The sequence below is a fragment of the Equus przewalskii genome, chromosome 14 (assembly GCF_037783145.1).
Source record: "Equus przewalskii isolate Varuska chromosome 14, EquPr2, whole genome shotgun sequence".
Lineage (NCBI taxonomy): Eukaryota > Metazoa > Chordata > Mammalia > Perissodactyla > Equidae > Equus > Equus przewalskii.
In genome coordinates this window covers 88,039,331-88,066,434 of record NC_091844.1, presented here as the reverse complement: position 1 = coordinate 88,066,434, position 27,104 = coordinate 88,039,331, and the positions used below count along the sequence as shown (strand labels likewise).

The following is a 27,104-nucleotide window of genomic DNA, read 5'->3' as shown; positions in this document are numbered from 1 at the left end:
CAGACGTGATCTCAGGCTGCTGTGGTTCACAGGAGCTGTTTGATTTTGTGAATATTACCATTCGTATTCTCAATTGCATTGCTAAGCAGCGTGTCGTTGTAGAAATAAAAACACAAGGCTCTGGTAGGAGTCCGTGTGGGATTTAGGATTGCTGATTTCTGGCTCCAAATATTATCTATCAGGTGGATTTCCCAGTTGCTTTGACCTTCCTGAAGTTGTTAATTCGATAAAAGAATGAGGGCACCTACTGAGTGCCAGGGCCTCTTCTAAGGAGAGATGTCATAGAAGCAAATAAAATAGGTGACTATTCTGGCCTTCAAGACTTTATATTTTCTTTTTGTGGGACTTATATCAGCGGGGACTCCAATAAAAACGATACTTTCAGCTTGATTAGAACTATGGGGTAGAGACTCATGAGGTGGTAAAACTTAAGCTGGGGAATGTGGCAGGCCAGGCGGGCAGGAAGGAGGTAACATTACAGAGTGAGAGGAAGACCTTTCTGAGGCCACGACGCTTCAGTTGAGATCTAAGCACAACAAGCAGTCTTTTGGAGAGCTGGAAAAGTTGTTCCGGGATAAGGGAATGTCAAGCGCAAAGGCCCTGGGGCGGTGGGCTTGGTGTATTTGAGAAACAAAGCTGGCAGATGTGGAGGGCTTTGTAGTTTATGATCTGCACACAGTCACTCTCCAAGTAAGAAATGACTCAGGCATCTTTCCTTTTCAGATGGTGGAATTGCACGTTTTAGGGTATATGGTACTGGACAAAAAGACTGGACTGCGAGTGACTCCAAAGAACCATCAGACCTAGTGACCATTGCTTATGGAGGTGTCTGTGTAGGATTTAGCAACACACATTTTGGGCATCCAAACAATATGATAGGTGAGACAATGTTCTAGGAGCTGGCTTCTATTTGCAATGTCTGGGCACCAGCATTAAATACCCAATACGGTATGAGTGATTTAAGAGGAAGGGGCCATCCTCAGCATGGGAGTGGCTGAGATTAATTATCCATATATTGGATTTGGTGCCTTTATGACATGAAGTAAATCGATATCAATTTTCCTTCCTAATTTTGGCTTAAGCAGTTGCCACAAAAGGAGAAGTAAAATTTACTAACCCTATGGTTGTATGTGAATTTACTGAGACATTAACTTTAGTGAAAATAGTTTATGTAGCAATGTTCAGGTGTGTGGGATCTGTGATTTAATTACACTAATGCATTTATTCTCACATTTACAATAACATCCTGTGATACCCTGTGAAATGATGTTCTTTCTGGAAGGCGTTGGCCCGGCAAAGTCTATGGCAGATGGATGGGAAACAGCAAGAAGGCTGGACAGGCCACCGATATTGGAGGTAAGATTTTAAAAACAACCATAGTTTAAAGTTCTTTAAGAAATGTTTTTTTATTTTTTTCATTTTACATCAAGGAAACTCTTATTTTAGAAGCCTCTTAAGCATTGTTCTAAAAGCTCATTACTTTTCCACGTTTTCCAAATTTCCTACTACCCCACTCTGCTATCAGGGCAGAGACCCAGCAGCCCAAGCACGCTGGTTATTGCCAGCTCCTCGAATGCACTGCTGGGGCTCCCCTCTGCTTCCTTCATAAAGAAACAGACCTATAATGTCAAGATATAAAACACACAAATAAATTTGTTGGTCAATCTGGAGAAAAAACACCAGTTTAATCATTTCTTATACCTGTGTATCCCTGGATGAGACTGCTTACATGCACCTGTGACAGATCCGGGACTCCAGAGACGGCTCGGCTGCTTCATGTGGCCAGTCACTAACTTGAGATAAGGAAGTCAAAATGAAAGCAAAACAAAACAGAACACCTTTGAATTTGTAAATCCCATTGAAAACTTAGTCGTAAACACCCCTTTTGGGATAGTTTTCACGTCACCCATCACTTCCAGATATAAATGAATAAATGCTCCTTGCGCAGACTAAGGTTTGGAGGCAGATCATATGTTGATATTGATTTGACCAAGAACACATCTAATTTGAAAGGCCAAAACAAACTGCTTACAGAACCTATGGGCTGGGCTGGGTAAAGATCCTGTTGTGTATAGCATTCTATGTGAATTTGTAATTGACATAGAAAATCATACCAGAAATTTATAAAAATTTGCCAAGTACCCAATCAACTCAGGAGTCAGCATGAGGCATTTAAGAAGTGGTACCAAAGAGGCAATTTACACAAAAAGTAATTTACAAATCAGGTCAGAGGAAACCTCTTATAGTAAGAAATAAGAGAAATAGCTTAAGTACGTGTCAACATTTTTCACCTGCTGGTTTTCAGGATTGGTTTCTTGAGTGACACCAAGTTGGCTTACATTTTTTCTCTCTTTTGTGAATTCCAGAATGATGAGAATGGCATTCTCCTTGTTCCAGGTTGTGAATGGGCAGTTTTCCGACTGGCGCATCCTGGAGTAATAACTCAAATTGAAATCGATACCAAATATTTTAAAGGTAGACGTAAAGCCATGAGGAAATGCATGATGGTCGGTGTGCTGGTTATAAAGATAGTGCGGTCCTGAGGCGGGTTGGGGACTCAGGACAGTGGGCTGTGGACCTGGCTTTCCACTCGCCAGCTATGTGATTTGAGCAAGTTACTTTAACTCTGTTAAAGAGTCTCCCCCTTTATAAAACGTCAGAGCTGAACTGGATGACCACAAATTCATGTGAGATTCTACGATGCCTAAGGCTCTTTACTACAGAGGCTCTGAATCCCATCTGGAAAAAGCCTATGAAATGCTCCCTGGTTAGGTCCTGAGAAGAACTGGATGGGGGGCATCTTCTGATAGGGAGGGGTCCTGAGCATATTGATCGGGGGACCGTATCTTCTCTGGACTGGACTTGGAAGGCAGTGATCTACATATTTTTTAAATCATGAAATTCCAAAGTAAAAAAATAAATGGATAAGCACCCGTGATATTCTATATCTACTTTCTTATGAAGTATATATGTGTCATTATATTAAGAAAGTTCAAGAGAAGATATGAAACTTTTATAATGGTTAGGTGAAATTTTGACAAGTATTGGATTGGGTGTCTGATGACTGTTCAGCTGTCTCTCAATAAACGTGGCCGTTTATGTCATATTTTGGATGCCTGATATATAAATATCTTGTGAATCATTATGACTTCACTCAATTATTAACTGTTACACAAGGTACAATGTATGTTTAAGGAGAGCTTCATCATCAGTGGTAGTGGATATAAATTAACTATTTCAAGAGGTCTTGATAATTTTAACTTATATTTGGAAGACTGGGTTTTAGATCCGACTAGCTGGTCATTGCTTGCACTTTTCAACGTGGCTGACGAAGAGCTCATCCTGAGGGTCAGGAGAAATGGCAGCGCAGCTCCTTTCTTATTGTTCATGATGCTTGCATTTCTAGTAGCATCTTTAATCCAGGGTTCTCTGCACGGATAGTTTAAAATCACTTGTTTATTTTTGTGAGGGTAGTTTCGTTAAAACCAGGTAACAACCAGTAAATATATGTGACCAGGGACCCCAAACTGAAATGTGCCACGAATAGATTGCTGTTAGCCCCTTAGGATATCTCCATTACAACATGATGACAGTCATGGGAATGAGGGAGCATGCCAGTATCCACTTATAATACCAAAATGCAAAGCTCAATACATATATTCATACATGTGTGTGTACATATAAAGAAATAGAAACAGTCCCCCTAACATTCTCCTTCTGCATCCTCTGGGTTCTCATGCACACCCCAGGAGTGTACTTGTCTACTTGGAGACCATTGTTTTAAGAGACAAGCCACAGTGGGTCTGAGAGCAATCAGAATCCTCTCTGTTAGGGTTTGTGGTCAGCCATGCCTCCTCTGTTGATCTTAAAGTCTTGGGGAACCACGGTAGAAGTTCTCCTCACAAAAAGCGTGGGGTCGTTCCACAAAGGTGCTCTGCTCCACAGGGCACATGATTCCGATGAAATTCCAAAGAGTCCAGAGAAACTCAAGACCGTATATTTTCAGCTGCAGAACACTCAGAAATCTTTGATCACAGTGCATCTGATCGGTGCTAAGCACTGGTTAACTTACTCAGTATTTCTTCTTTTTATTGTCATGCTACAAAATATGATGCCATAAGGAAAATATTTCCCAGCTTCATAATAATTTCAGATGAGCCACACAGCAGCATGGGAGTAACCAAATCTGCAATCTAGGAAGTTTATCGAATACATTCAACTTTCCAAGTGAAATGATACCCATTCAAACTCCAATGCGCCAGCCCATTAACATACATCAGGCCCTTTCTGATTCCTCTGGAAAATAAACACTCATCTATTTCATGAGCAGAGCCAGCTCCATCACAAACCTGCACGTCCCTCCTCTCACATATGTCATACTTGTGCTTTTGCTTAGAAAGAACAATGATTTGTTCTTTGCTGGGTGTTTGATCCAATTTAAAAAGTCTGATATCCTGGGGTCTCGATTCTATTCCATTGATCTGTGTGTCTGTTTTTGTGCCAGTACCATGCTGTTTCGGTTACTATAGTTTTGTAGTATATTTTGAAGTCAGGGAGTGTGATACCTCCAACTTTGTTCTTTTTCCTCAGGATTCCTTTGGCTATTCAGGGTCTTTTGTTGTTCTATATAAATTTTAGGATTCTTTGTTCTATTTCTGTGAAAAACGTTGTTGGAACTTTGATAGGGATTGCATTGAATCTGTAGATTGCTTTAGGAAGTTTGGACATTTTAACGATGTTAATTCTTCCAATCCAAGAGCATGGAATATCTTTTCATTTCTTTGTGTCTTCTTTGATTTCTTTCAACAATGTTTTATAGTTTTTGGTGTACAGATCTTTCACCTCTTTGGTTAAGGTTATTCCTAGGTATTTTATTCTTTTTGTTGCAATTATAAATAGGATTGTATTCTTAATTTCTCTTTCTGCTACTTTGTTGTTAGTGTATAGAAATGCAACTGATTTCTCTATGTTGATTTTGTATCCTGCAACTTGACTGTATTCATTTATTGTTTCTAAAAGTTTTTTTAGTGGATTCTTTAGGGTTTTCTATATATAAAATCATGTTGTCTGCAAAAAGTGACAGTTTCACTTCTTCTTTTCCAATTTGGATCCCTTTTATTTCTTTTTCTTCCCTGATTGCTCTGGATAGGATTTCCAATATTATGTTAAATAAGAGTGGTGACAGTGGGCATCCTTGTCTGGTTCCTGTTCTTAGAGGGATAGCTTTCAGTTTTTCTCCATTGAGAATGATATTAGCTGTGGGTTTGTCACATATGGGCTTTATTATGTTGAAGTATTTTCCTTCTATACTCATTTTATTTAGAGTTTTTATCATAAATGGATGCTGTATCTTGTCAAATTCTTTCTCTGCATCTATTGAGATGATCATGTGATTTTTATTCTTCATTTTGTTAATGTGGTGTATCACGTTGATTGATTTGCAGATGTTGAACCATCCCTGCATCCCTGGAATGAGACCCACTTGATTATGATGTATGATCTTTTTAATATATTGTTGTATTCAGTTCGGCAGTATTTTGTTGAAGATTTTTGCATTGATGTTCACCAGTGATATCGGCCTGTAATTTTCTTTTTTTGTGTCCTTTTCTTTTTCTTGCCTGGTTTTGGTATCAGGAAAATGTTGGCTTTGTAGAATGAGTTAGGAAGCCTCTCCTCCTGGTCAATTTTTTGGAAGAGTCTGAGAAGGATGGGTATTAAGTCTTCTTTGAATGTTTGGTAGAATTCACCAGGGAAGCCATCTGGTCCTGGACTTTTATTTTTTGGGAGGTTTTTGATTGCTATTTCTATCTCCTTACTGGTGATTGGTTTATTCAAATTCTCTACTACTTCTTGGTCCAGTTTTGGAAGGTTATGTTTCTAAGAATTTATCCATTTTATCCATCAAACTAAAAAGCTTCTGCACAGCAAAGGAAACCAACAAAACGAAAAGACAACTTAACAATTAGGAGAAGATATTTGCAAACCATGTATCAGATAAGGGATTAATATCCAAAACATACAAAGAACTCATAACATCTCAACAACAAAAAAACCAATGAGCCAATTAAAAAATGGGCAAAATATCTGAACAGAGATTTCTCCAAAGAAGATATATGGATGGTCAACAGGCACATGAAAAGATGCTCCACATCATTAGCTATCAGGGAAATGCAAATCAAAACTACAATGAGCTATTACCTCACTCCGGTCAGAATGGGTATAATTAACAAGACAGAAAACAACAAGTGTTGGAGAGGATGTGGAGAGAAGGGAACCCTCGTACACTGCTGGTGGGAATGCAAACTGGTGCAGCCTCTATGGAAAACAATATGAAGCATCCTCAGAAAATTAAAAACCGATCTACCATGTGATCCAGCTATTCCACTGCTGGGTATTTATCCAAAGAACTTGAAAACACAAATGCATAAAGATACATGTACCCCTATGTTCACTGCAGCCTTATTCACAATAGCCAAAACTTGGAAGCAACCTAGGTGTCCATCAAGGGACGAATGGATAAAGAAGATGTGGTATATATAACACAATGGAATACTACTCAGCCATAAGAAATGATGAAATCTGGCCATTTGTGACAACATGGGTGGACGTTGAGGGTATTATGCTAAGTGAAATAGGTCAGAGGGAGAAAGTCAAACACCGTGTGATCTCACTCATAAGTAGAAGAGAAAAACAACGACAAACAAACACATAGCAACAGAGACTGGATTGGTGGTTACCGTTGGGGAAGGGAGGAGGGGAGAGGGCGAAAGGGGTGATTAGGTTCACATGTGTGGTGATGGACTATAATTAGTTTTTGGGTGGTGAACATGATGTAATCTACATAGAATTCGAAATATATTACTATGTACATCTGAAAACTATACAATGTTATAATCCAATGTTACTGCAATTAAAAAAAAAAGTCTGACATCCTATAAACCAAACTGTGCTGAGTGCAAAGGGAGGGAGAGAGTCACTCTTTATTTTGTTCTAATAGGCAATTATCCTGACAGCTGTAAGCTGGATGGGTGTATCCTGACGACTCTGGAGGAAGAAGACATGATCAGGCAAAAGTGGGATCTTCCAGGCCACAAGTGGAAGCCACTGCTTCCAGTCACGAAGGTGAGCGTGGTGGAGCATCCGCCAGGCCGGCCCCCGACCTGGGCCACTTCACTCAGCTTCGCTTCCCAAGGGTTGTGATACACCTCCAGACCTTCTGCTCAGTAACTAGTTTAAGTTAAACTGCTCAGTTTAACTTAAAAATCATGTCTGTGCATTTATATAATAAAAAGATAGGCTCTATTTTTTCATACTTTTGCATTTCTAACAATCAAATTTTATTTTAAACCATCATGTGCAAAAGGCAGAAACAGTCCTGCATTGCTTAACAACAAGGAAGCGCTCTGAGAAATGCATCGTTTGGTGATTTCATAGTTGTGCCAACTTCATAGAGTGCACTTACACTAACCTAAACGGTCCAGCCTACTACATATCTAGTCCGTATGGTACTAATCTTATGGGATCACTATCATATATGTGGTCTCTCTAGCACATTTAAAGCTATAATGGTGTGTCTACTCAGATGGACACTGAGATAATCCAGAAGCGCTTTCTTTTATCAAGTAGGAGGAAAGTCATTTGCAGGTCAGAGGGTGGGGTGGGACTGCTCCCACGCAATGATGGGTGACGGCCATCATGGTGACGTACAGCACTGTACGTGGCCCAGATGGGCTGACTCACCCAGTGCAACCCCACTAGAGATCTGCTGGTAGAGAAAGGATGCCCAGATAATGCTGACGTGAACGCTCAGATCCCCGTGATGTTTGTTGTTTTTCATAGTTAACTTAGAGGACAAACTGATATGAAAAAGAAAGAATCAGGCATGTTGGTGCATCATTACAGGGACCTCTACGTCTGCCTCTCTTTCAGCTATCTCCAAACAAAAGTCACTTGTTTGACAGCCTGACCCTGGAGCTCCAGGACGTCATCACTCACGTGCGGTTCACCATCTCTCCGGACGGGGGCGTGAGCCGCCTCCGCCTCAAGGGCTTCCCCAGCTCCATCTGCCTCCTGCGGCCCAGGGAGAAGCCCATGATGAGGTTCTCGGTTAAGGCGGGGTTCAGGGCAAACCTTTAATCCCAACAAAACCGTGTGCTGGTTCCATAATTACTCATACTTTTATTTTGAAGTAGTCTGAACACCTGAACCTTAAGAAGTTTCTAGCAATTAATCTTTTTAAGATTAATATAATTCCTGGTGATTTAATAAAGTGGTCACTCACACATTGCTATCTGTATCTAATGTTGCTATGAAGCGTTTGGTAGTTTAAAAATTGGCTGTGACTGTGAATGGGAGGTGGTTTCCTAAAGAATTCCATTTTTTTTTAACAGTACAAGATCTTAGTATTTATAGTATAATCTATACCGTCCGTCTGTAGATTCAGCAGGTAACACATAGCCTGTTGTCTTTAAAAATTTAAGCCTATCAAAACCATTGGAAAAATGTATTTCTAGAACCATTCATTGTCCAGCTCAAGAGGATTGGCCTATCTTTACCCAGAATAGAGAATGGCTTTCTCAAGGACACATCCCCCCTTGAATGGTTCTTCCCCTAAATAAAGGTGCATTCTGAATGTTAAACCTTTGAGATACCACGTGCTAGCTGTTCCTAGTAACCCAGTTTCTCACAAGCTCTGAATGGTTCCAGACAGTTCCTCCTCCATGCAGTTTTGATTCTCAAGATGGTCCTGATGCCCCCTCCCCCAGTCCACACCCCAACCTCTTCTGCACAGGCAGGTGCCAAGCGTAGCCGCAGGGTTTGCAGTGGCGCCTGGTGGATCCTCCACCTCCTCCCACCCCTGCCACGTTGGCAGCAGCCACTGCCTCCCTTCCGTTCCACGAGCTCTGCTGCCTTCACCTGTCTAGGCTCTCTGATGCCCCCTCAGCTGTCCTGGCTCTCTGATGCCCCCTCAGCTGTCCTGGCTGTCTGATGCCCCCTCACCTGTCCTGGCTCTCTGATGCCCTCTCACTTGTCCCAGCCCTGCTCTCCCCTCACCTGTCCGGCCCGCTGCCCCTCTCCCGGGCGGGTCGGCGACAGGCAGCGGTCACAATCGCCGGGTGGCGTCAACACAGGCGGGGAGCGCCAGGGACCCGTGCGCCCGGGCAGCTGCAGTCCTGCACCCCTCGCGCAGCGCGCCCTGGCCGGTGCCCGCGGGCGGTGGAGCGTCTGCTGTCCTCGCGGCCATGGGCACGCGCGGGGTCCCCGCGCTGGTGGACACCACGCCCGCCAAGACCATCCTGGTGTACCGCAACGGGGACCCGTTCTACGTGGGCCGCCGCGTGGTGCTGCCGCGCCGCCGCGCCGCCACCTTCGAGGCGCTGCTGGAGCAGCTGACGGAGCAGGTGCCGGTGCCGTTCGGGGTGCGGCGCCTCTTCACGCCGACGCGCGGGCGCCCGGTGCTCGAGCTGGCCGCGCTGCAGGCCGGCGGCAAGTACGTGGCGGCCGGCCGCGAGCGCTTCCAGAAGCTCGAGTGAGTGCGGCCCCTGCGCCCGGGCTCGCGGGGCGGACGGGGGGCGCGGGACCCTTCTCTGTCCCGAGCGCGGTGACCTGTCCTGTTCGCACAGGGCGGGGATGTGCCCTCGGGCCGAGCGCCGCCCGCCCTTGACGCGCGGGCACTGCCCCCGGGGGCTCCTCGTGCGGGCGGTGCACCCGGGCGCCCGGCGGTGGGGAGGGCGGCCGTCTGCCATCACCACGACCTGCGCACGTCAGGGAACGTTCGAAGGGGATGGAAAAGGGGGTGGCGGGCCGTGGCGATGACCAGAGGTTGCTCGGGGTAGGCCTCTTTGAAAAGGCGTCCCCTGCACGAAGATCTGAAGGAAGAAGGGAGCGAGCCATGCGGACGGAGGAAAACTGGGGGAAGCAAGCTGAAGAGTGGGGATCAACTCCGGCCACCCCTCCACGGCGTGTGCAGAGACGGCTGTTCCGGGGTCGCTGGCCGTGCAGTCTATGAACGCACTTAATGAAGGGTGTAAATCCAGCCTTTTCACCGCTGGCTCTTCTGCTAGACTGTCACCCTACAGAGGACAGGCGTGATCTGTAATCCTGGCACGTGAAGCAGCGCTGGCGTACAGTACAGTCTCTGAACGCTGGCCAGGAGCAAAGAAATGCCCTCCCCAGGGTCTGCTGCGATCAAGACGGCAGCCCCGGAGCCACGTGCTCTGCCCGGGGGACATAGCCTATGTATAAAGGCCAGGGCCACTGCAGAAAGCCATAAGCGAAGTTGGCTGGTCATATTCAGGCTGCGAGTTGTGCTGGAGGGTACCCACTCGATATGCCCATTTAATCCTCCCTGGTTAGCCTGGGACTGGTATTGCAATCCCTTTGAGATCTTTTTGCCTCTGGGCTTATACAACACTGTTCTGCTTGTACTCTTACTTTTCTTCCTGGGAGTACCTCAGTCTCCTAATTTCTCTAAACTTTCTTGGTAACTGTCATTATAAAATTTCTTTGCAACCTGGACCACAATCTTGAAGTTCTTCACAAATAGCTGCTGTGCGCTTCTTCAAGTCGGGCAGCCTCGGGTGCTGCAGAGGCAGCGAGGGCTTCATAGTGTATGTTTTGGGGAGATAAAAGACAAACAAAAAAGAAATTGGTAATACTATGACAGAAGCACAGGTTTAATTCTGTCTAGGTGCAGGACCTCAGAAAAGGCTCCCTTTACTAAACGGAAGTGGGTCAACTGTTCCTTAATCCTCCATGAATTCCTGACCTGCCTTAGCATCACCTACTTCCTGTGTCTGCTTTTAAAAGAAATTATTCCTGTTCTTTACATTGTTGCTAACTCCATTTCTTTTATTGTGAAATATATCATATATACAGAAGAGCGGATACAATCTCTGTATAGTTTCAAGAATAGTAATAAAGCAAAGCTCTGAGTAAACCACAGCCCCGATTAAGAAAAAGCGTTACCAGTATTTTAAAAACCTCCTACCTCCACCCCTATCCTTTGCCCATAGGTAACCACTATTTTGGCTTCTGTAACAATCATTTTTTTGTAATAATCTATCCCTGAAGGATAGATTTTTTTCAACACTTTATGTTTGTATACTTTATATAAATGCAATTATATTGCATTTTTTTGTTACTTACTTTTTCACACATTAATATGCTTGTGAGACTCATCCATGTTAAAGCATGTAGCTGTAGGTCATTCATTTTTACTGTTATTATTTCATTGACTAATATACCAGTTTATTTATCCAATCTGTTGATGGGTAATTTGGGTTGTTTTTAATTTTATGCTAAAATAAGCATTCTGCTGTAAACATTCTTTTGCATGTCTTTTGCATATGGGTAAGATTTTCTCTAGGAGGGTGTGTTAGCTATTTATTGCGTAACAAATTACCCCAAGCTTATTGGCTTAAAACAATGTTTATTGTCTCATAGTTTCTATGATCAGGAATTCCCGAGCAGCTTAGCTGAGTGTTTCTGGCTCAGAGACTCTCCTGAGGTTGCAATCAAGACGCTGGCTGCAGTCATCTGAAGGCCTCACTGGGGTGGGTACTTCCAGGCTCACTCATGTGGCCATGGCAGGAAGCTTCATCCTTGCTGTGTGAGCCTCTCCACAGGTGGCTTAGCAGCTGGCTCTCTGCAGTGGGAGTGATCCAGGCTGAAGCCACGATGTCTGTTGTTGCTGCTGGTTCTCTGTTATGCTGTCTTCTCTCTCCATCTGCCTAGTTATCTTTGACTGTGTGCTGGATATTACCTTTAAAACTTATTTGCAGAAATAATTTGAGGCCTAGGATGATAGTATCTTTTGCCAAAGTGGATTTTTGTATGCTTCAGCCAGGTACCTGTATCATCACGAGTTCATGATCATCTTAACACAGTTTCAGAGTGTGCGATAGTTTGGACCACCCAGATGGCTTGAAGCCAGGATGCTCCCTACCCTGGGTGCAGCCCTGTGGGGTCCCAGTTCACAAAGACGGGTAGCTCACAAGGACCCCTGTTGTTGGTGGGCCCTGAACAGGGGCTTTTGCCTCAGTCTGTCAAAAACATGGTTCAGCCTCTTAGCTCTCTCTTCCTAACTGACGATAACCCCTGGGCCAAAGAGGCCCCAAATAGCAGGCTCATGTCTCTGGATTTCCCTTCTTTCCTGGAGCTTGGCCTGATAATCCCTCACTATCTTGTTAGATGTCTTATGTTTCAAAAAATTGTTTTTTGTTGATGCTGGCCCGGTGGTGTAACGGATAAGTTTGCACGCTTTGCTTCAGCAGCCTGTAGTTCCCCGGTTTGTATGCCGGGTGCAGACCTGTGCATTGCCTATCAAGCCGTGCTGTGGCAGCATCCCACATATAAAATAGAGGAAGATGGGCACAGATGTTAGCTCAGGGCCAATCTTCCTCAAGAAAAAAAAACCTTTTTTTTGTTTTGTCCAACTTTATTAGTTTTTAGTGAAGGGTTGATCAGTGTTGCTTAGTCCATGGTTCCCAGAAGCACGAGTCCTCTCTCCCTTGTTCTTCATGTACATTTCTGTTGCACGTGTGATTCTGTGGATGACCATCCTTCAGTCCATGAAAGGTGTTTTCCCATTGTCTTCTAACTTAGAGGTTGCTGATGAGAAACCAGCTGTCATTCACTTCTTTGAAAGTACTATTTTATCTTTTTTGGCTGTTTATTTTTGGCTATTTAAAATATCTTCTCTTTGACTTCAGTGTACTGGAGTTTAAGTGATATGTCGAAGTGCTGATTTATTCAATTCCCTTGAGTCTCTGGTGTGGTAGCTTTCATTCGTTTCGGGAAGTTCTCAGCCATTGTCTCTGCAGATGATGCCTCTGCCTTCTGCGTTCTCTGTTTGCGTTCTGGATCTGAGTCCATCTGGGTGGGCCTGTCCCATTGGCTCCGACCTCCAGGGGGCCTCCTCTTTTTCATGTATTTCTCTTTGATCTTTGTGCTCACCTCTAGGCACTTTATTCATGTAGATCCTCTGGCTAGCTTTTCTGCTGTGTATATATAACACGCTATCAAAGCAATTCATTGTTTTAAATTTAATTATTTTGTTTTTCATTTCTAAAATTTATATCTGGTTCTTTTTCAAATGTTCCATGTTACTGTTTCCAGTTTCTTGGTCCTGCGTGCATTTTCAAGCTTGCCTCTTGGGGAAGTAGTGTCCTTTTCTGGTCCATGTCTACACTCCCACTGTTTGAAACCTGTTTCTGCTCTCTGTTATTTCAGCTGGATTTCTCTCATGGTCCTGTCTATCCTTGTTAGTTTACTTATTTTTTGACTGTGAATGACTCCTTTTCTATGGAATTTTATTTGGGGAAATTCTTTGTGGGCTGAGATAAAGGTGAGACTCTCCAGAAAGGATTTCCACTTTCTTCTTCCAAACAGTGGGCATGCTCCCTAGCCAAAGATATTCTGAATTAAATGAGTAGCTTGAGTTTTTTTGGACCACCCAGATAGTGTGATTTGGGGAGCTAGCTGGCTTGGGATCCAGATTCTTAATGACATTTGCAAAGATGCAAACTTACCATCCTATTGTTTTTGAAGAAAAATTGTAAGTCGCAGACATCATAGTTGCTAAGAGGTAAAGTTTGGGTTAATATGAGATTTTAGATTTAAATTTATTACTATGGTAATCCTGTTATGTATGAGAATTCACTGACAAGAATATCTTTCTTTGTAGATGTTTGATTTTGTGATTATTTTTTCAGGGTTGTTTACTGCATGCTAGAGACCGAATGTCTGTGTCCTCCCGAAATTCGTAGGTTGAAACCAAACCCTCCATGAGATGGAACTGGGAGGTGGGGCCTTTGGGTGGTGATTAGGTCATGAGGTTGGTGTCCTCATGAATGGACTTGGTGTTCTTACAAAAGACACCGCAGAGAACACCCTCACCTGTTCCACCATGTGAGGAAGCAGCGAGAAGACAGCTGTTTGTGAACCAGGAAGCAGGTCCTCACCAGGTGCTGTGATCTTGGACTTCCAGGCTCCGGCACCGGGAGGCACGTTTGTTGTTTAAGCTGCCCAGGCTGTGGTGTGGCTGTTGCTGCAGCCTGAACACACTCAGACGCTGCTTATGCTGGATTCTGATTCTGTAGCAGTGTCCGGTGTTGTTTTGCAACAACAGAAGAATACGTTTCGACAAAAATTGACTTCAAAATCCTTTTCCATATGTGAATGATGAAAACTATTTAGTTTTCCCCCCAAAACATTTCCTTGTAAGCGTGGCACATCTTTTATATGTGAGCAGATGAGGAAGGAACCTGTGAGGCGCTGGCTCTCATTCCTGGAAAGCGGCGGCTGCTCTTCCCTCTTTCCTGAGGTCAAGAGAGTGTCTGATAGACCCTGGGAGCCCTCGAATTTTGTAGAGAAATTTTCAGAGTTTAGTTAAAATGTTTTGGACTTGTGGCAAAAATATTGAAAAAAACTTTGGGGTGTTTCTCTTTGCAGATTTCTTAACATTTAGTATTATTTTCTGTAAGGAAGGACACGTGATCCAGTTCCCTGAGCAGGGAGGGGAGACGGGATTCTGACTTGGTCAATGGGCTTGATTATTCTGCATTTCCATGTACCTTCATTGCTACAAAATAGATGGGTGATATTTGCATGTGAAGTTCAACAGGGAGAGACATTGGGTTTCATTTTCTTTGCTGCTTTTTAGATCAATGAAGTATGAAATCGGAATCCCGGCTTTGGTGAATAAAGCTCTGAAAAGTGTTTTGGCTTGGTTTCCGCTGGTATCAGTGAGCTAGCACTTGTCATAATGTATATTCTGTAATTACCGAGCCATCGAGCAGTTAAAATTAATTTTCACCAGCAAATAATCTTCTAATTGTGCCGCCGGCAAATGAGGTTTGAAGTGAAACCTGGTGATACATTAACCATCCTGGAGCTGTGCTCAAAATAATGGCTGTGAAACGGTACAGTGACAAGACCAACACCGTAAAAATCTATCAAATCCAGTCATTATTCAAACATTTCCTGCATTTTCTGGAATAAATTAATTTGAGATGAAGAACGTAATTTTTTCTCTATAAAACAAAATGTTACAGGCTAATGATTACTTTTCAAAAGAAAAAAAAGTCCCATAAAGGCTAGAATTAATTCTTTTGTGGAGAAAGCCATATTCAAAACAAAATCTAAAGCAGGGCAGTGTGTGTGTGTGTGTGTGTGTGTGTGTGTGTGTGTGTTGTATGTGTGTGTTTGGGGGAGACCCCAAAGAATCTGGACTCTGGTAGGAATGCTGTCCTACTTACCTTATGAGTTTGTCGTTGAGACAAAGGAAAAGTGTTGTTTAGATCAAACTCTCCGAGTCCCTCTGCACCCCAATCCTTCCTCCTAACCTCCTGAGCACCCGTGTGTGCCCTGGGGACTCGTGGACAGCAGGACCAGGAGGAGCGGGCGTGGAGAGGCAGCTGTGCCAGGGGAAGAGGAATGTGGTCTCAGAGCCAGAAGACCTGGGTTTATCCGAATCCTGGCCTTTCCTATCTGAGTAACATTTAGCAAATTAAATAACGTCTCTGAGACTCAGTTTCCTCATCAATAAAATGGGGTTAGTAATATCTACTCCAGTGTGGTGGGATGGGAATTAAATGGATGCAGTACTAACATGCCTGACACTGATGCTAGTGGCTGGCCTCTTCCTTTCCTCGATTCTCTGGAAGCAGCAAGGAGGGACGTTACGTTGCACATTAACGTCCAGTCTCCGCTTCAAATACCTGCTCCCCGCGCCACCCCCAAGGAAACCTCTGGCCAACCAGGAAACTCCAAGCGCCTGGTTTAAAGACTCCAGTCCATTGCATGTCTGAGGAATTGCTTGTTCCTCTTTCTGTTCTATTTACATGTTCTTCGGGATGCAACGTTGAAACAATAAATAACACTTTGTGTTTTTGTGGGATCTTTCCATGCCTTAATTTTTCCATATTTATTTTAACTTTTTGTTTCCACTGATAATAAATTGTCTTATTTGGAGGATTAATGTTCATAATAAAATATGGAATTTGGGGACTGAAAACTCGTTCAGCATACTATTTGAAGACTAGAAGAGTTCAAAGAAGGGCCTGTGAGCTGAAGTGACAAATGGGAGACCTGCAGGCTGCACTCAGCCAGCTGGCACGTTTTGTTTAGTTCACACAGTTTTCAAAGATTTGAATTGGTTGCAACATTTTATAACGGGGGAGTTCATGCAATAATGAGAAATTTTGGTTTCTATTGGAAAAAAGTAGAGGATTTGATTGTTCAAAAGGACTTGGTTTTAGTTGCCTCTACCAGCACACGAAAACAGTGCCCTGGGGCTACGAAGCTCCTGCATCTTAGTTGGGAAGCACTCTCCCACTAGCTACAGTCCCCACCATTCCCTAATATTGCCCTTGGCAAGAGTCATCATTTATTTGCCTGGCCTTTGTAGGCTTCTGAGCTTATGACCCCTGACCCTGTATTGAATAATTCTTAAATTTCTTTTTCCTTCCATCTACTGACTCTCAGTCAATCCCTCTCTGAATATTGCTAAAATCATCAAAAACAACAATATCAAATATATAGATATATATATATATATATTTAAATCAAGATGAATCCTTAACACATATAAATCTTCAGGTATTATTTATTATCATTAAACTATTTTTTCTATTTTTGAGGCATATAGAAGGCTTTCCAAAAGTCCCCTAGGGTCAAAAATTGCATTAATGGGGCTCATACACATTTTGTTCTGATGACTCTGTGTTTCAGTGTTCTTTTAGGCGGAATGGGTACAATGATGAAATTCTATGAGACAGGAGGGAATGGTGGAGGTGACAAGGAGCTGGCCGACAAACTCTACGCTGACTTTGGCCAGTTGTGGGACCCTGGATGCACTCACAATTCTGGGCCTTTAGTGACCTGATAAAAAAGGGAGTTGAATTAGATGATCTCTCAGGTCCCTCTTTGATCAATACGTTGAATGAGGGACAACAATGCCATTTAAGAGACTGTCTCCCCCGGGTGACAACAGTGGTAGCCAGTGTGCAAATTGTCCTACAACGACATTGCTATTACATATTGATTATTGATGTGATCCTAGCATATCCTGTGCTCTTGATGTTAGTTTTCAGTTGCTGCGGAGTTGTGAGTTGTAATGCTGGAAAGGAGTAGTCTCTGAAGAGGCTCAAGTTTTCTGTCTAAATATTTACCTTCTAATTAAGATTTCCTTTCTTCTTTTGCAGTTATATTCATATAGTTCCCAGAAAACCTGCAAAGATGAGAAAGTTGAAGGAAGTAAGTGTTCACTGCTAACTACTGAAGATGGGATAAATTGGATGACTTGGTAAAAATTTAAATATCAATATTGAATAATTGAAGTTTTACAAAAACAGCATTTTATAGGCAACTGCCTGAAAAGGCATGTTTGCTCCTGAAGCCAGAATTCCCTGTGCGAGCTTGACGTACCTGTCAAAGCATCAACGGAAGTAAGATGATGGAAGTCATTAAGAATATTCTGAGACATGGTTAGGGAGATAGTCATCTCTGAGATGCACTGCGCAATTATTTATTAAAACTTTTCACTTTCTTTTGCTTTTTGGGTTTAGAAAGATGGGTGTCAGGAAAAGTTACTTTAGGTTATACAAGGTTGCAGCTAATTATGATGCTGAATTTGAAGATTGCCCCATGTGCACCTATCAGTTTTGCACTTAGTAGACATTTGAAAGGTCTGCAGGGTGGGGACCTTGCGTGGCTCTGTTCACATCACTTGATTCTTAGCGCCCCCTCCCCAAATTTAATGTATAAGTTAAAAGAGATCCACTTTTTAAAATAAGCAATAAAAATCGCCAGGTTTTAAGTGAGAAAGCCTATTGATATTTAGGATGTAACATGAGTTTTACTTTAAAAAAAAACCAGACTTGTCATTTGGTGGAGTGTTTCAAAGGTGAGATGCTTTTAGAGCATCTACTTCTCTAAGTGGTGGTTTTGCTATTCTTGAGTTTTCTTCTCTGTAAAATGGAGGTGAGAATCTTCGCCTTCAAGGATTGTTGTGAGAGTCGAATGATGAGCTATAGATAGTGTACCAGCACCAGATAAATGTTGGTTCTCTTCCCCCACATGTTAAAGAAGTGGGACTTCTCTGTGTCCTTGAATCACCACCCAGTGTTCCAGCAAAGGACATTCTAGTCGCTTGAGATGACCACAAGCACTGGGCTGCAGAGGCATCAGTTGCCTCCTTCGCATGTGCACTTCGAGGCAGTGTGGTGAATCAAGTCAAATTTCTTACTTACTCACCTTACGTTGTAACTTGCCAGGGGCAGGAGGGCAAGAATCCAACGAGAAAGCAATTCTGGCCATCACTGAATTTCAGGGTTCCCTTACTAAAGAAAGTAGGAATGGTAGATGATTATTCTTAACGTCTACGTGCCTTCCTTCCCCTCACCAGGTGGGACGGGGAGTGGGTTGAAGCCACAAATCTGAAAAGTACCCCTCCACAGCATCTGTTGGAGTTTGAGTCCATGTTTATTCTTTGTACGTTTCGGTGATTTAAAAAATAAGACACGGTTAGAAGGTAGCATTTAGCATTTTAGGACAGGAAGGAAACTTCCAGATTTTGACCAACGTCTTTGCTTTCTAGTTGAGGACGCTTTGATCAGAGAGGTCTAGGTGACATACCCAATGGCAAACAAGCATGCCAGAATTTAAACACCCATGGGAGCCTTATCCTCTTCACATTGGCCCAAGATTGCTGTGTGCTCCCAAAAATGAGACTCTAGGCGCCCAAAGGGTTTTGTAGTTTTTCTTTTGGAATTTACGCCTTTTTCATTTCAAAAATATGACTATCAAAGTAGTTCTTGTTGAGTAAAATGTCAATAAAGCTGGACAGAAAAGCTCAGTGAAGAAAATGGAAATCCCCACAATCCAACCTCCCAAACTCACCACTTCAGTGCTCCCTGCATTTTGTCATGTCCACTCCCAGTTGTTTTTCTATGCACAGAAGCAAATATATACACAGAGACACACATGCGTATGTGTACATATATGTACATATTTGCAGAAACGGAATCCAACAATACATACTATTTTTCTGTCTGCTTTTTATTAACTGTGTATCACGACAGTTTCTCATATAATAAATGATCTTCTGCAACATGATTTTTAATGGCTGTAGAATATTCCATCATGTGAACCTATCATCCTGATTTAACCTGTTCCCCATCAGCAGACTTGACGTCATTCTGCCTCTTCATTCTGGTAAACGGTGATCTAACGGGTTCCTCATAGAGACATCTTTGCTCACAGTCATGACTGTTTATAGAGAAGTGGAATTCCATGCACATTTTAGCCTCTTTAATATTCACTTCTGGAAAGTTTCTAATAACACATACTGCTTAGAATGGAGTGTGACAACACCCATGACTCCCCGTGGGTGGGGTAGGGCTGAGCAGGATGACGTGCGTTGTGCTTGGCCTGCGAGGTGCTAGGTGCCCTCTCCTTTTGTGGGAGAAGTCACTCCATAAAAATGGGTTGTGGTTATTGTGGTTTGACTTGTGAATTTTTGTCTTGGAGGGAGTATAGTGTTTTCATGGACATGCGTCTGGGGTGCAGCCAACACTGAAGGAGTTGGGGCCGCCACCAAGAGCTTTGATGGGAAGTCAAGATTTGGTCCAAGAAATCTGCTGTTCCAGTGAGGGGACCATAAGATAGCCTGAAATTAGCATCTGTGTCCTGCTGTCCCGTACGAGGACATAGAGTGACCAGTCACAGGCGGAGGTTTGTCAGTCACTCGAGTGGGTTCTTCTCTCTCTTGTCACTTGTAACTACCTACACTCATTCTCTTTTGTCACCTCTTCTTACTCACCGCTGCTTACGAGAAACCACATTTTGCCTGCTCCGTGGTTTGAGGGAAAATACCCGTGATTCCGAGGTTATATATTTAATGGGCTAAAAGACTTGCCTCTTATTGATTTGTTTCAATCGTTTACCTTGTTCTAGGAAAAGAAATGCTCTGATGAGATGTCATATGCTCAGTGCTAGCACTTTATGGGAGCAAGCGCTCTATGCTATTGAATGTGTGTGTGCCTGTTCTCTTAGCCGGGCTCCGTATGTCCCCATGTCCCTTTGTGCGTTGGAAAGCTACTCTGGTCCTCGCTGTGCTTCATCGTTATGTTTGGTCTTTCTCATCTTGCTTCTTATTGTAACATGGAATGCCTATAGTTTGTGTTCTCAGGTTTCCACATCCATAGTCTCATCTGGGAAATGGAAAGATAGGCACCAGGTGAGGTAGAACAGGTCAGAATACCTGCCATTTAAAGGAAGAATAAAGAGTTCAAGAAAGGTAGCTAGTTCGTAATGGGACTTGGACTGAAACCACGTATTCCAGAGATGATTGCAGGGTTTCCCCCACTCTCTCCCCAGGGAAAGACCATCACTGCATTGTACAACCTATCAGTATGAAATGAGTTTCTTCTTTTTAGTTCGTAGAGTTAAGTAGGTCTATGAATTATTTCTGAGGGGCATTTAAGCACTTGCCTTACAGGGAGAGAAGCACTGTGTGCAGTGGGGGCGAGGGCCAACCCCACAAGGTCACGCAGTAAAGGCACGAAGCAGGCTCTGCAGGGAGACCGAGAAGCAGAGGTCAGCACGATGGGGCCTGTGAGTCTCCAAGGTTTGTGCAGAGGGCCGAGGGCAGCGGCCGCCTGTAGCATGAGCTGCAGAGGGGCCCGGCCCCAGTGCTGCCCCACCTCTCTCTAGGGTGAGTGGAGAACAGCTCTGTGAGCAGGGCAAAGCTGTGTGAGACCCGGTGCCCAGGGCCAAGGGAGCTTCCAGCCTGGGACCAAAAGCTCCTGGAGGCCTTGTCGGGTGTCGAGGCCACGCACAGCCCTTCCTGCACCTGCTCCAGCACTCACTCGGGACAGCCCTGAGTCTGTTCGCACATGGGGCTTAAGGATGTTTATAGCAGCATTTTAAATTTTTTTATAATTACGAAAATGTGGGAACAACTTGACTGCCCATCCATAGAGGAATGGTTGAATGATTCATGACGCGTCATACTGTGACGAGATTGATAGGTATTGATCTGAAATAGCATCTCTCCGAATGTTGTTGGGATTAACTGAGATGATCTACGTCAAACATTCAGCACGTGCCTGGCATGTAGCAAGAGCTCCACACATAGTTGACATTGTTATTACTCATAACGTCTTTAAGTTGGAGTGGCTCAGCCTGTCCAAATTTGAGATCCATGAAGGCCTACCGATTTGGATACCAGTGCAAACTGTTAGAAAAATTAAATAAAGTACATTGTAAGCTTTGGCTAGGTCCAAAAATTCAACGTTTAAATGTTTTACTAAGTTATTTTGCCTTATTTTATGATATGGTAACACAGAATGGAACTACCTAGCTTTCTGTAGGTTATTCTTTCACAGAATTTCTGTTTTGGTCAAAATATATTAGTGGGAAAATTGACAAAACTTCTCAAGAGGCCTTGATTTAGTATAGAAATTTACTGACAATTAATTGAATACCATAAGGTACACTGAATGTAACCATGGAAATGATTTGTAAAATACCTCAATATAATGAATTTGAAATTATGTTTCATTAAATGGAGGAAAATTATACTCAAAATAGAAGCTCTTGGGATCTTGGCTTTCAAAGACCGAGTCTTAACGGCTTTAACAGGAAAAATGCCCTCGGTCTCCCTTTAATTCAAGGACTTCTATTGTAGCTCTTAGAGCTCTGGTTTGTAATGTCAGATTGTATTGATTTAGGCAGAATTTAGAAGACCTCTCCAGTCCTTTTCTCTGCATTTCTGGGAAGCAATGAGCCCCAGTCTAATATTCTCCCATGAGAGCTCCGTTCTGGGTGTGCCCTTTCGGGGCTGCCGACGTGGGAGCAGCCGCGCCGTTAACGAAGACCTTCCTTGCCTCAAGTTTTCGTGGAAGAGAAGGAGCTCATTCACCGAGGGGAATTTTCCAGAGAACTGCAGCTCCCAATGAGTCTGACATAAAGAATGTTTTAAAATTAACTTTTCATTTAAATTTTAGTAAAGTGTTTTATGTGAGTCCCCACCTTATTGCAAAGCATGGGGAATGAAATTTAACTTCATCTCGATCTCTCAGGGTTAGGCCGAGGTCCTTCCGACCGACAGCCAGCACTAAATGCCACCAACTTTCTCTTAGTGGTCTTGCCACTGGGGCTCCGTGTTTGTTGTTGAACTGTCCTGAACACGTTTTTGGAAGCTTCTGTTTCTGTTGAAAAAATACTATATAATTCATGTTCATTGTACAGAAATTAGAAAATGTATGTAATTTAAAAGGAAACACATCCATAATCCTATTACCCAGAGATTAACCTCCATGTTTTTCTATGTGCTTCTAAATATATAGACATATATATACTTCTAGCTTTATAAATATATTTATTTGAGCAAAAATGAGAGCATAGTCTACATTATTTTTTATAAATCCCCCTTTCTTAACAATGTATCATGAAATCTTTACGTGTTAACAAATATGCTCCCATAATAATTTTTAATTTTTAGTGGATTCAGAGTATTCCATTATACCGTATTTTTCAGCTTTATTGAGGTATAATTGCCAAATAAAAGTCTAAAAATATTTAAAGTGTACAATGCGATGATTTGATATATGTTGTAAAAGGATCCCCCATCAAGTTAATTAACACATCCATCACCTCACACATTGATCTTTCTTATTTTTTTTATGAGAACATGTAAGTTCTACTCTCTTAGAAGATTTCAATTATGCAATACAGTGTCATCACCTCTAGTCTCCATGTTTCACCTTAGGTCCTCAGACCTTGTCCATCTTAGAGCGGAAAGTTTGTGCCCTTCTACCAAACTCTCCCTGTTCCCCCACCTCCCGGCCCCTGGCAACCACCTTTCTACTCTCTTTTTCTTTGAGTTTGACTTTTTAAAAAAAGATTCTACATATAAGTGACAGTATGCAGTACTTGTCTTTCTCTGTCTGGCTTATTTCACTTAATATGATAATCTCCAGTTTCATCCATGTTGTCACAAATGGCAAAATTGCCTTCTTTTTTTATAGCTGAATAATATTCCAGTGTATTATATAACACATTTTCTTTATCTATTCACCCATCAGCACACAGTTTGTTACCATACCTTGGTTATTGTGAATAATGCTGCAATGAACATGGGAATATGTACAGCTCTTTAAAATAATCATTTCATTTCCTTTGGATATATACGCAGAAGTGGGATTGCTAGATCATATGGTAGTTCTATTTTAAATTTTTTGAGGAACCCCCATACCGATTACTATAGTGGCTGTACCAGTTTACGTTCCCACCAACAGTGAACAAGGCTTCCCTTTCCTCCACATCTTTGCCAGCATTTGTTATCTCTTGCCTTTTTTGCCAACAGGTGTGAGGTGATAGCTCGTTGTGGTTTTGATTTGCATTTCCCTGATGATTACTGATGCTGAGCACCTTTTCATGTACCTTTGGGCCATTTGATGTCTTCTTTGGAAATATGTCTATTCAAGTCCTTTGCCCATTTTTAAATTGGGGTCTTTGCTTTTGCTTTTTTGCTATTGAGTTGTATGAGTGCCTTGATATTTGGGAATTAATCCCTTATCAGATATACGGTTTGCAAATACTTCCTTCTAATAAGTAGGTTATTTTTTCATTTTGTTGTTGGTTTCCTTTGCTGAGCAAAAGCTTTTAAGTTTGATGTGGTCCCACTTGTTTATTTTTGCTTTTGTTTCATTTGCTTTTCCTGTCAAATCCAAAAAAATTATTGCCAAGGCCAATGCCAAGGAGCTTATTCCCTATGTTTTCTTCTAGGAGTTTTATGGTTTCAGGTCTTATGTCCAAGTCTTTAATCCATTTCAAGTTTATTTTTGTGTATGGTGTAAGACAAGGGTCCAGTGTCATTCTTTTGCGTGTGGCTGTCCAGTTTTCCCAGCACCATTTATTGAAGAGACTATCCTTTCCTCATTGTATATTCTTGGCTCCTTTGTTGAAAATGGTTGACTATATATACATGGGTTTATTTCTGGGCCCTCTATTCTATTCCATTGATCTATGTGCCTGTTTTTATGCTGATACCATACAGTTTTGATTACTATAGGTTTGTAATATAGTTTGAAATCAGGAAGTGTGATGCCTCCAGCTTGGTTCTTCTTTCTCAAGATTGCTTTTGCTATTCAGGATCTCTTGTGGGTAAACTGATGACGTGGGAGAGAATAGGGAGAGTTGCTGGAGAACTGTCCTTGAGCGGATGAGGAAAGATAATAAGAGTAATAATAACTGTCTCTGTGGATTTGCCTATTCTGGACACGTCATATAAATCGGATTAGACAATATGTGGCCTTTGCATGTGACTTCTTACACTTAGCATATGTGTTCAAGGTTTATCCATGTTGTAGCATGTGTTGGTTCTTCATTCCTCTCTATGGCTGAATAATATTCCATTACATGGATATACCACATTTTATTTATCCATTCAACGGTTGATGAACATTTGGGCCTTTTAATTAGAGCCATGCTGGTGAATGTGAAGTCCTCTTTCTCATTCTTGAAATTATTTCTTTCCTTGTCTTCTGAAACTCTTCTTCTTGTTTCCTCTGATTGTTTCTTCTAAATTTTACTTGTGGCACTATTTTCACTGTCTGTCCTTTGAATGTCCATGTCTCTCAGAGTGCTGTCCTACTTCCTTTTCTCTTCTCATCCAGGCAGCACACTCGCCTCTTCCCTTCCATGACTTCCATTATCCTCTGTTTTCCCAAGACTCCCTGGTCTCTCTCTAACTCAGGATCCACATCTCTGTCAATAGGGCATTGTCACTTGGATGTCTCAAAGACAACTCTAACTCCATGTGTCCAAGTTTGAACCTATTGGTTTCTGTCCCCAAACCCAATTTTTGTTTGCGTTCTCCATTTCAGAGAATGGAACTGTCCACCCTATTCCAAAAACCAGAAACCCAGATATTGTTCTCAACTCTTACCTCTTCCAGCAACTCCCCAGCGCCTCCGACCCCATCCATTCTACTTCCGCTCAGATCCATTCAGTTATTGCCATCTCTGCTACTCCTATTCTTGTTGAGTGCACCAAGATCTGTCCCTAGAAAGAGAATTGTGCCTTCCCACTGGTCTCCCTACTTCCAACCTTGTCCCTTTCCAATTTGATCCATCACTTCCCTTGTTCAAACACTTCAAGGCACACCTCTTTGCTCCAAGGGGATGGAGTTGACACTGTTCTCCATGAATGTTAAGGCCCTTCTTGATCTGGCCTTTGCTTGCTTCTTCAGCCTCACCTCTCACACTCCTTCCTCTGTGTTTGAGATCCAGTCCATGGTGAATTTTGTTTCCCCAGAGCTTGTGCCCACGTACCGACTCCTCTAAGGGGGTTTTGGGGATGCTGCTCTTTCCGCCTCGTTTAACGTTTCTTCCCATCCTCAACTGACTGGCTCCTCCTTGTAATTCAGGTCTTGACCTAGATGCCCTTTCCTCCAGGAAGCCTCCTTTCTCCCCCTGTGAGGATTAGGTGCTCCCCTTTTCTGCTCCCGTAGCGCCCCATGCTTGCCTTGACAGCGCCCTTGTCACACTGCTGTGTGCGCTTGTTCACTTGTTTATAGATCACTTGTTTAGTGCGCGTGTCCGCACTAGGCTCCCGCTCGCTGAGGCCAGGCATGGTGATGCTCTTGTTCACCTTTGCATCCCTAACACTTAGCACGGTTCCTACTATGGGGTGGATCCTCCATACGTAGGACTTAAATATGTGGATGAAGCTGACCGAGCACCTTCAGGAGGTCCTGCAGCCTGGCAGAATTTGAGGGGCAGATATTCTCTCCTGGGGTCTTTTCCTGTGCATTGGTTTCAGTCGGGGCCCTGCTTCTGAGTGGGGAGTTACCAGGACAGCCAGCAGGCTCCATAAATCACCTGGCTGTCTGCCTCTGTGGCATGGTTTCTCTAGTTCGCAGTATCAGCGATTTTGGAGGCATTCAGCATGTCAGGTCCAACCTATAAATCCATTTTTCAGCCTGGAGTGCCTCTGTGGGAGCATGACACAAATCAGCTATGTGGCCACTGGCACCAACGATGGTAATCTTGTGGCCAACCCCAGGTCAGCCCTGGAGAGTGCTCCTCGTCTGGGTTGTGCTCTGGGATGCCTTGGTTCTTAGCCTCCAAGAAAGCCCGGGGTTTCGCTGACAGGCCCTGACTGCAGTGTGGAGCTGTCCTTTGTCCTGAGTGAGGCAGAGCTGGGCGAGGGGAAATGTAGAGGAGAGGAGAGTCAGCCTTGATCCTCAGTATGAGTGCTAATATTGAATAGACCCTCACTGCACACTCACTCTGCAGTGGGCAGAGGCTTTTCCTGTAGCGTCTCAAAACCTGACAACCTCCTGCAAGTTCGGTGTAATGATTTTCACTTGATAGGTGCTCATGCTCATTCCTACTGCCCCACAGCATCTCTTCCTGCCACTGTGGGGGATTTAGTGCAGCTTCCTCATTCTGAGTTGGTGCTTCCATCTTCTCTTTCCTGCCTATCCTAGTGTGCTGTGGGGTCATAGTTACACTCAGGACTAGATGCAGGGTTGAAGGCAGTGATGATGGTGGTGGTGGCAGTGGTGTTGGGGCAACTAGTCCCCCCTGCTTTTTTTATGGGGTATAATTATAAGATGTTGAATAGGACTTTGCCTAATATCTTGGGATTTTGGCTGCCACTTTCCACATTCTAAAGTGTCAGACATAAAAATGTAGGATACACGTAAGATACCAAGCTGGTCCACCCAACATCACCTTTGCAACCTTCCATAAGAAGGGCTATACATTAGTAAGTTTATTGGATGACGGGAATTTTTAAGAGTAGAGAAAGCTTTGGTGTTTCTCTTCTCCTCCCTATGGGAGTTTCACATCCCTTCAAATCAAATATGAGGTTCCAGAAAACCGGGGTGCCTCCCGACAGGAAGGGGGCTGGGTGCTGAACCAGAGAGGCTCTATGTGAGAGGAGCATGGGAGGCACTTGGGAGGACCCAGCCTGTGAGCTTGGGGTTTGGGTTTGCAGGTTGGACCTGCAGGAGGTCAGAGGTTGGACCTACTTCTCTCTCCCCCAAAGCATCAGAAGGATAGAGGCCTCTGAGCTCCCTGTGAGGA

General features: G+C 43.2%; 2 protein-coding genes across 14 annotated transcripts in view; both read left to right on the top strand.

The window, feature by feature from the left end:
* Positions 1 to 8,296, top strand: part of ALLC (allantoicase) — a 36,980-nt gene extending 28,684 nt beyond the window's left edge. For all 4 annotated transcript variants that reach the window (XM_008537309.2, XM_070571776.1, XM_070571777.1 and 1 more), the window contains 5 exons: positions 724 to 879; positions 1,283 to 1,356; positions 2,367 to 2,475; positions 6,998 to 7,122; positions 7,930 to 8,296. In XM_008537309.2, the coding sequence (XP_008535531.2) occupies positions 724 to 879; positions 1,283 to 1,356; positions 2,367 to 2,475; positions 6,998 to 7,122; positions 7,930 to 8,136 (671 nt within the window). In that variant the 3' untranslated portion in view covers positions 8,137 to 8,296. The remainder of the gene's footprint in view (positions 1 to 723; positions 880 to 1,282; positions 1,357 to 2,366; positions 2,476 to 6,997; positions 7,123 to 7,929) is intronic.
* An 815-nt stretch (positions 8,297 to 9,111) lies between these two features.
* Positions 9,112 to 27,104, top strand: part of DCDC2C (doublecortin domain containing 2C) — a 106,203-nt gene continuing 88,210 nt past the window's right edge. For 4 of the 10 annotated variants that reach the window (XR_011525837.1, XR_011525832.1, XR_011525834.1 and 1 more), the window contains exons 1-2: positions 9,134 to 9,529; positions 17,208 to 17,259. Coding sequence is in view for 2 of the 10 variants with exons in the window: in XM_070571773.1 (XP_070427874.1) it covers positions 9,243 to 9,529; positions 17,208 to 17,259 (339 nt within the window). In the remaining 8 variants the exon portion in view is untranslated. Of the gene's footprint in view, positions 9,530 to 17,207; positions 17,260 to 27,104 lie in introns of all 10 variants that reach the window. The other 6 variants (XR_011525833.1, XR_011525835.1, XR_011525838.1 and 3 more) reach the window with 4 other exon arrangements.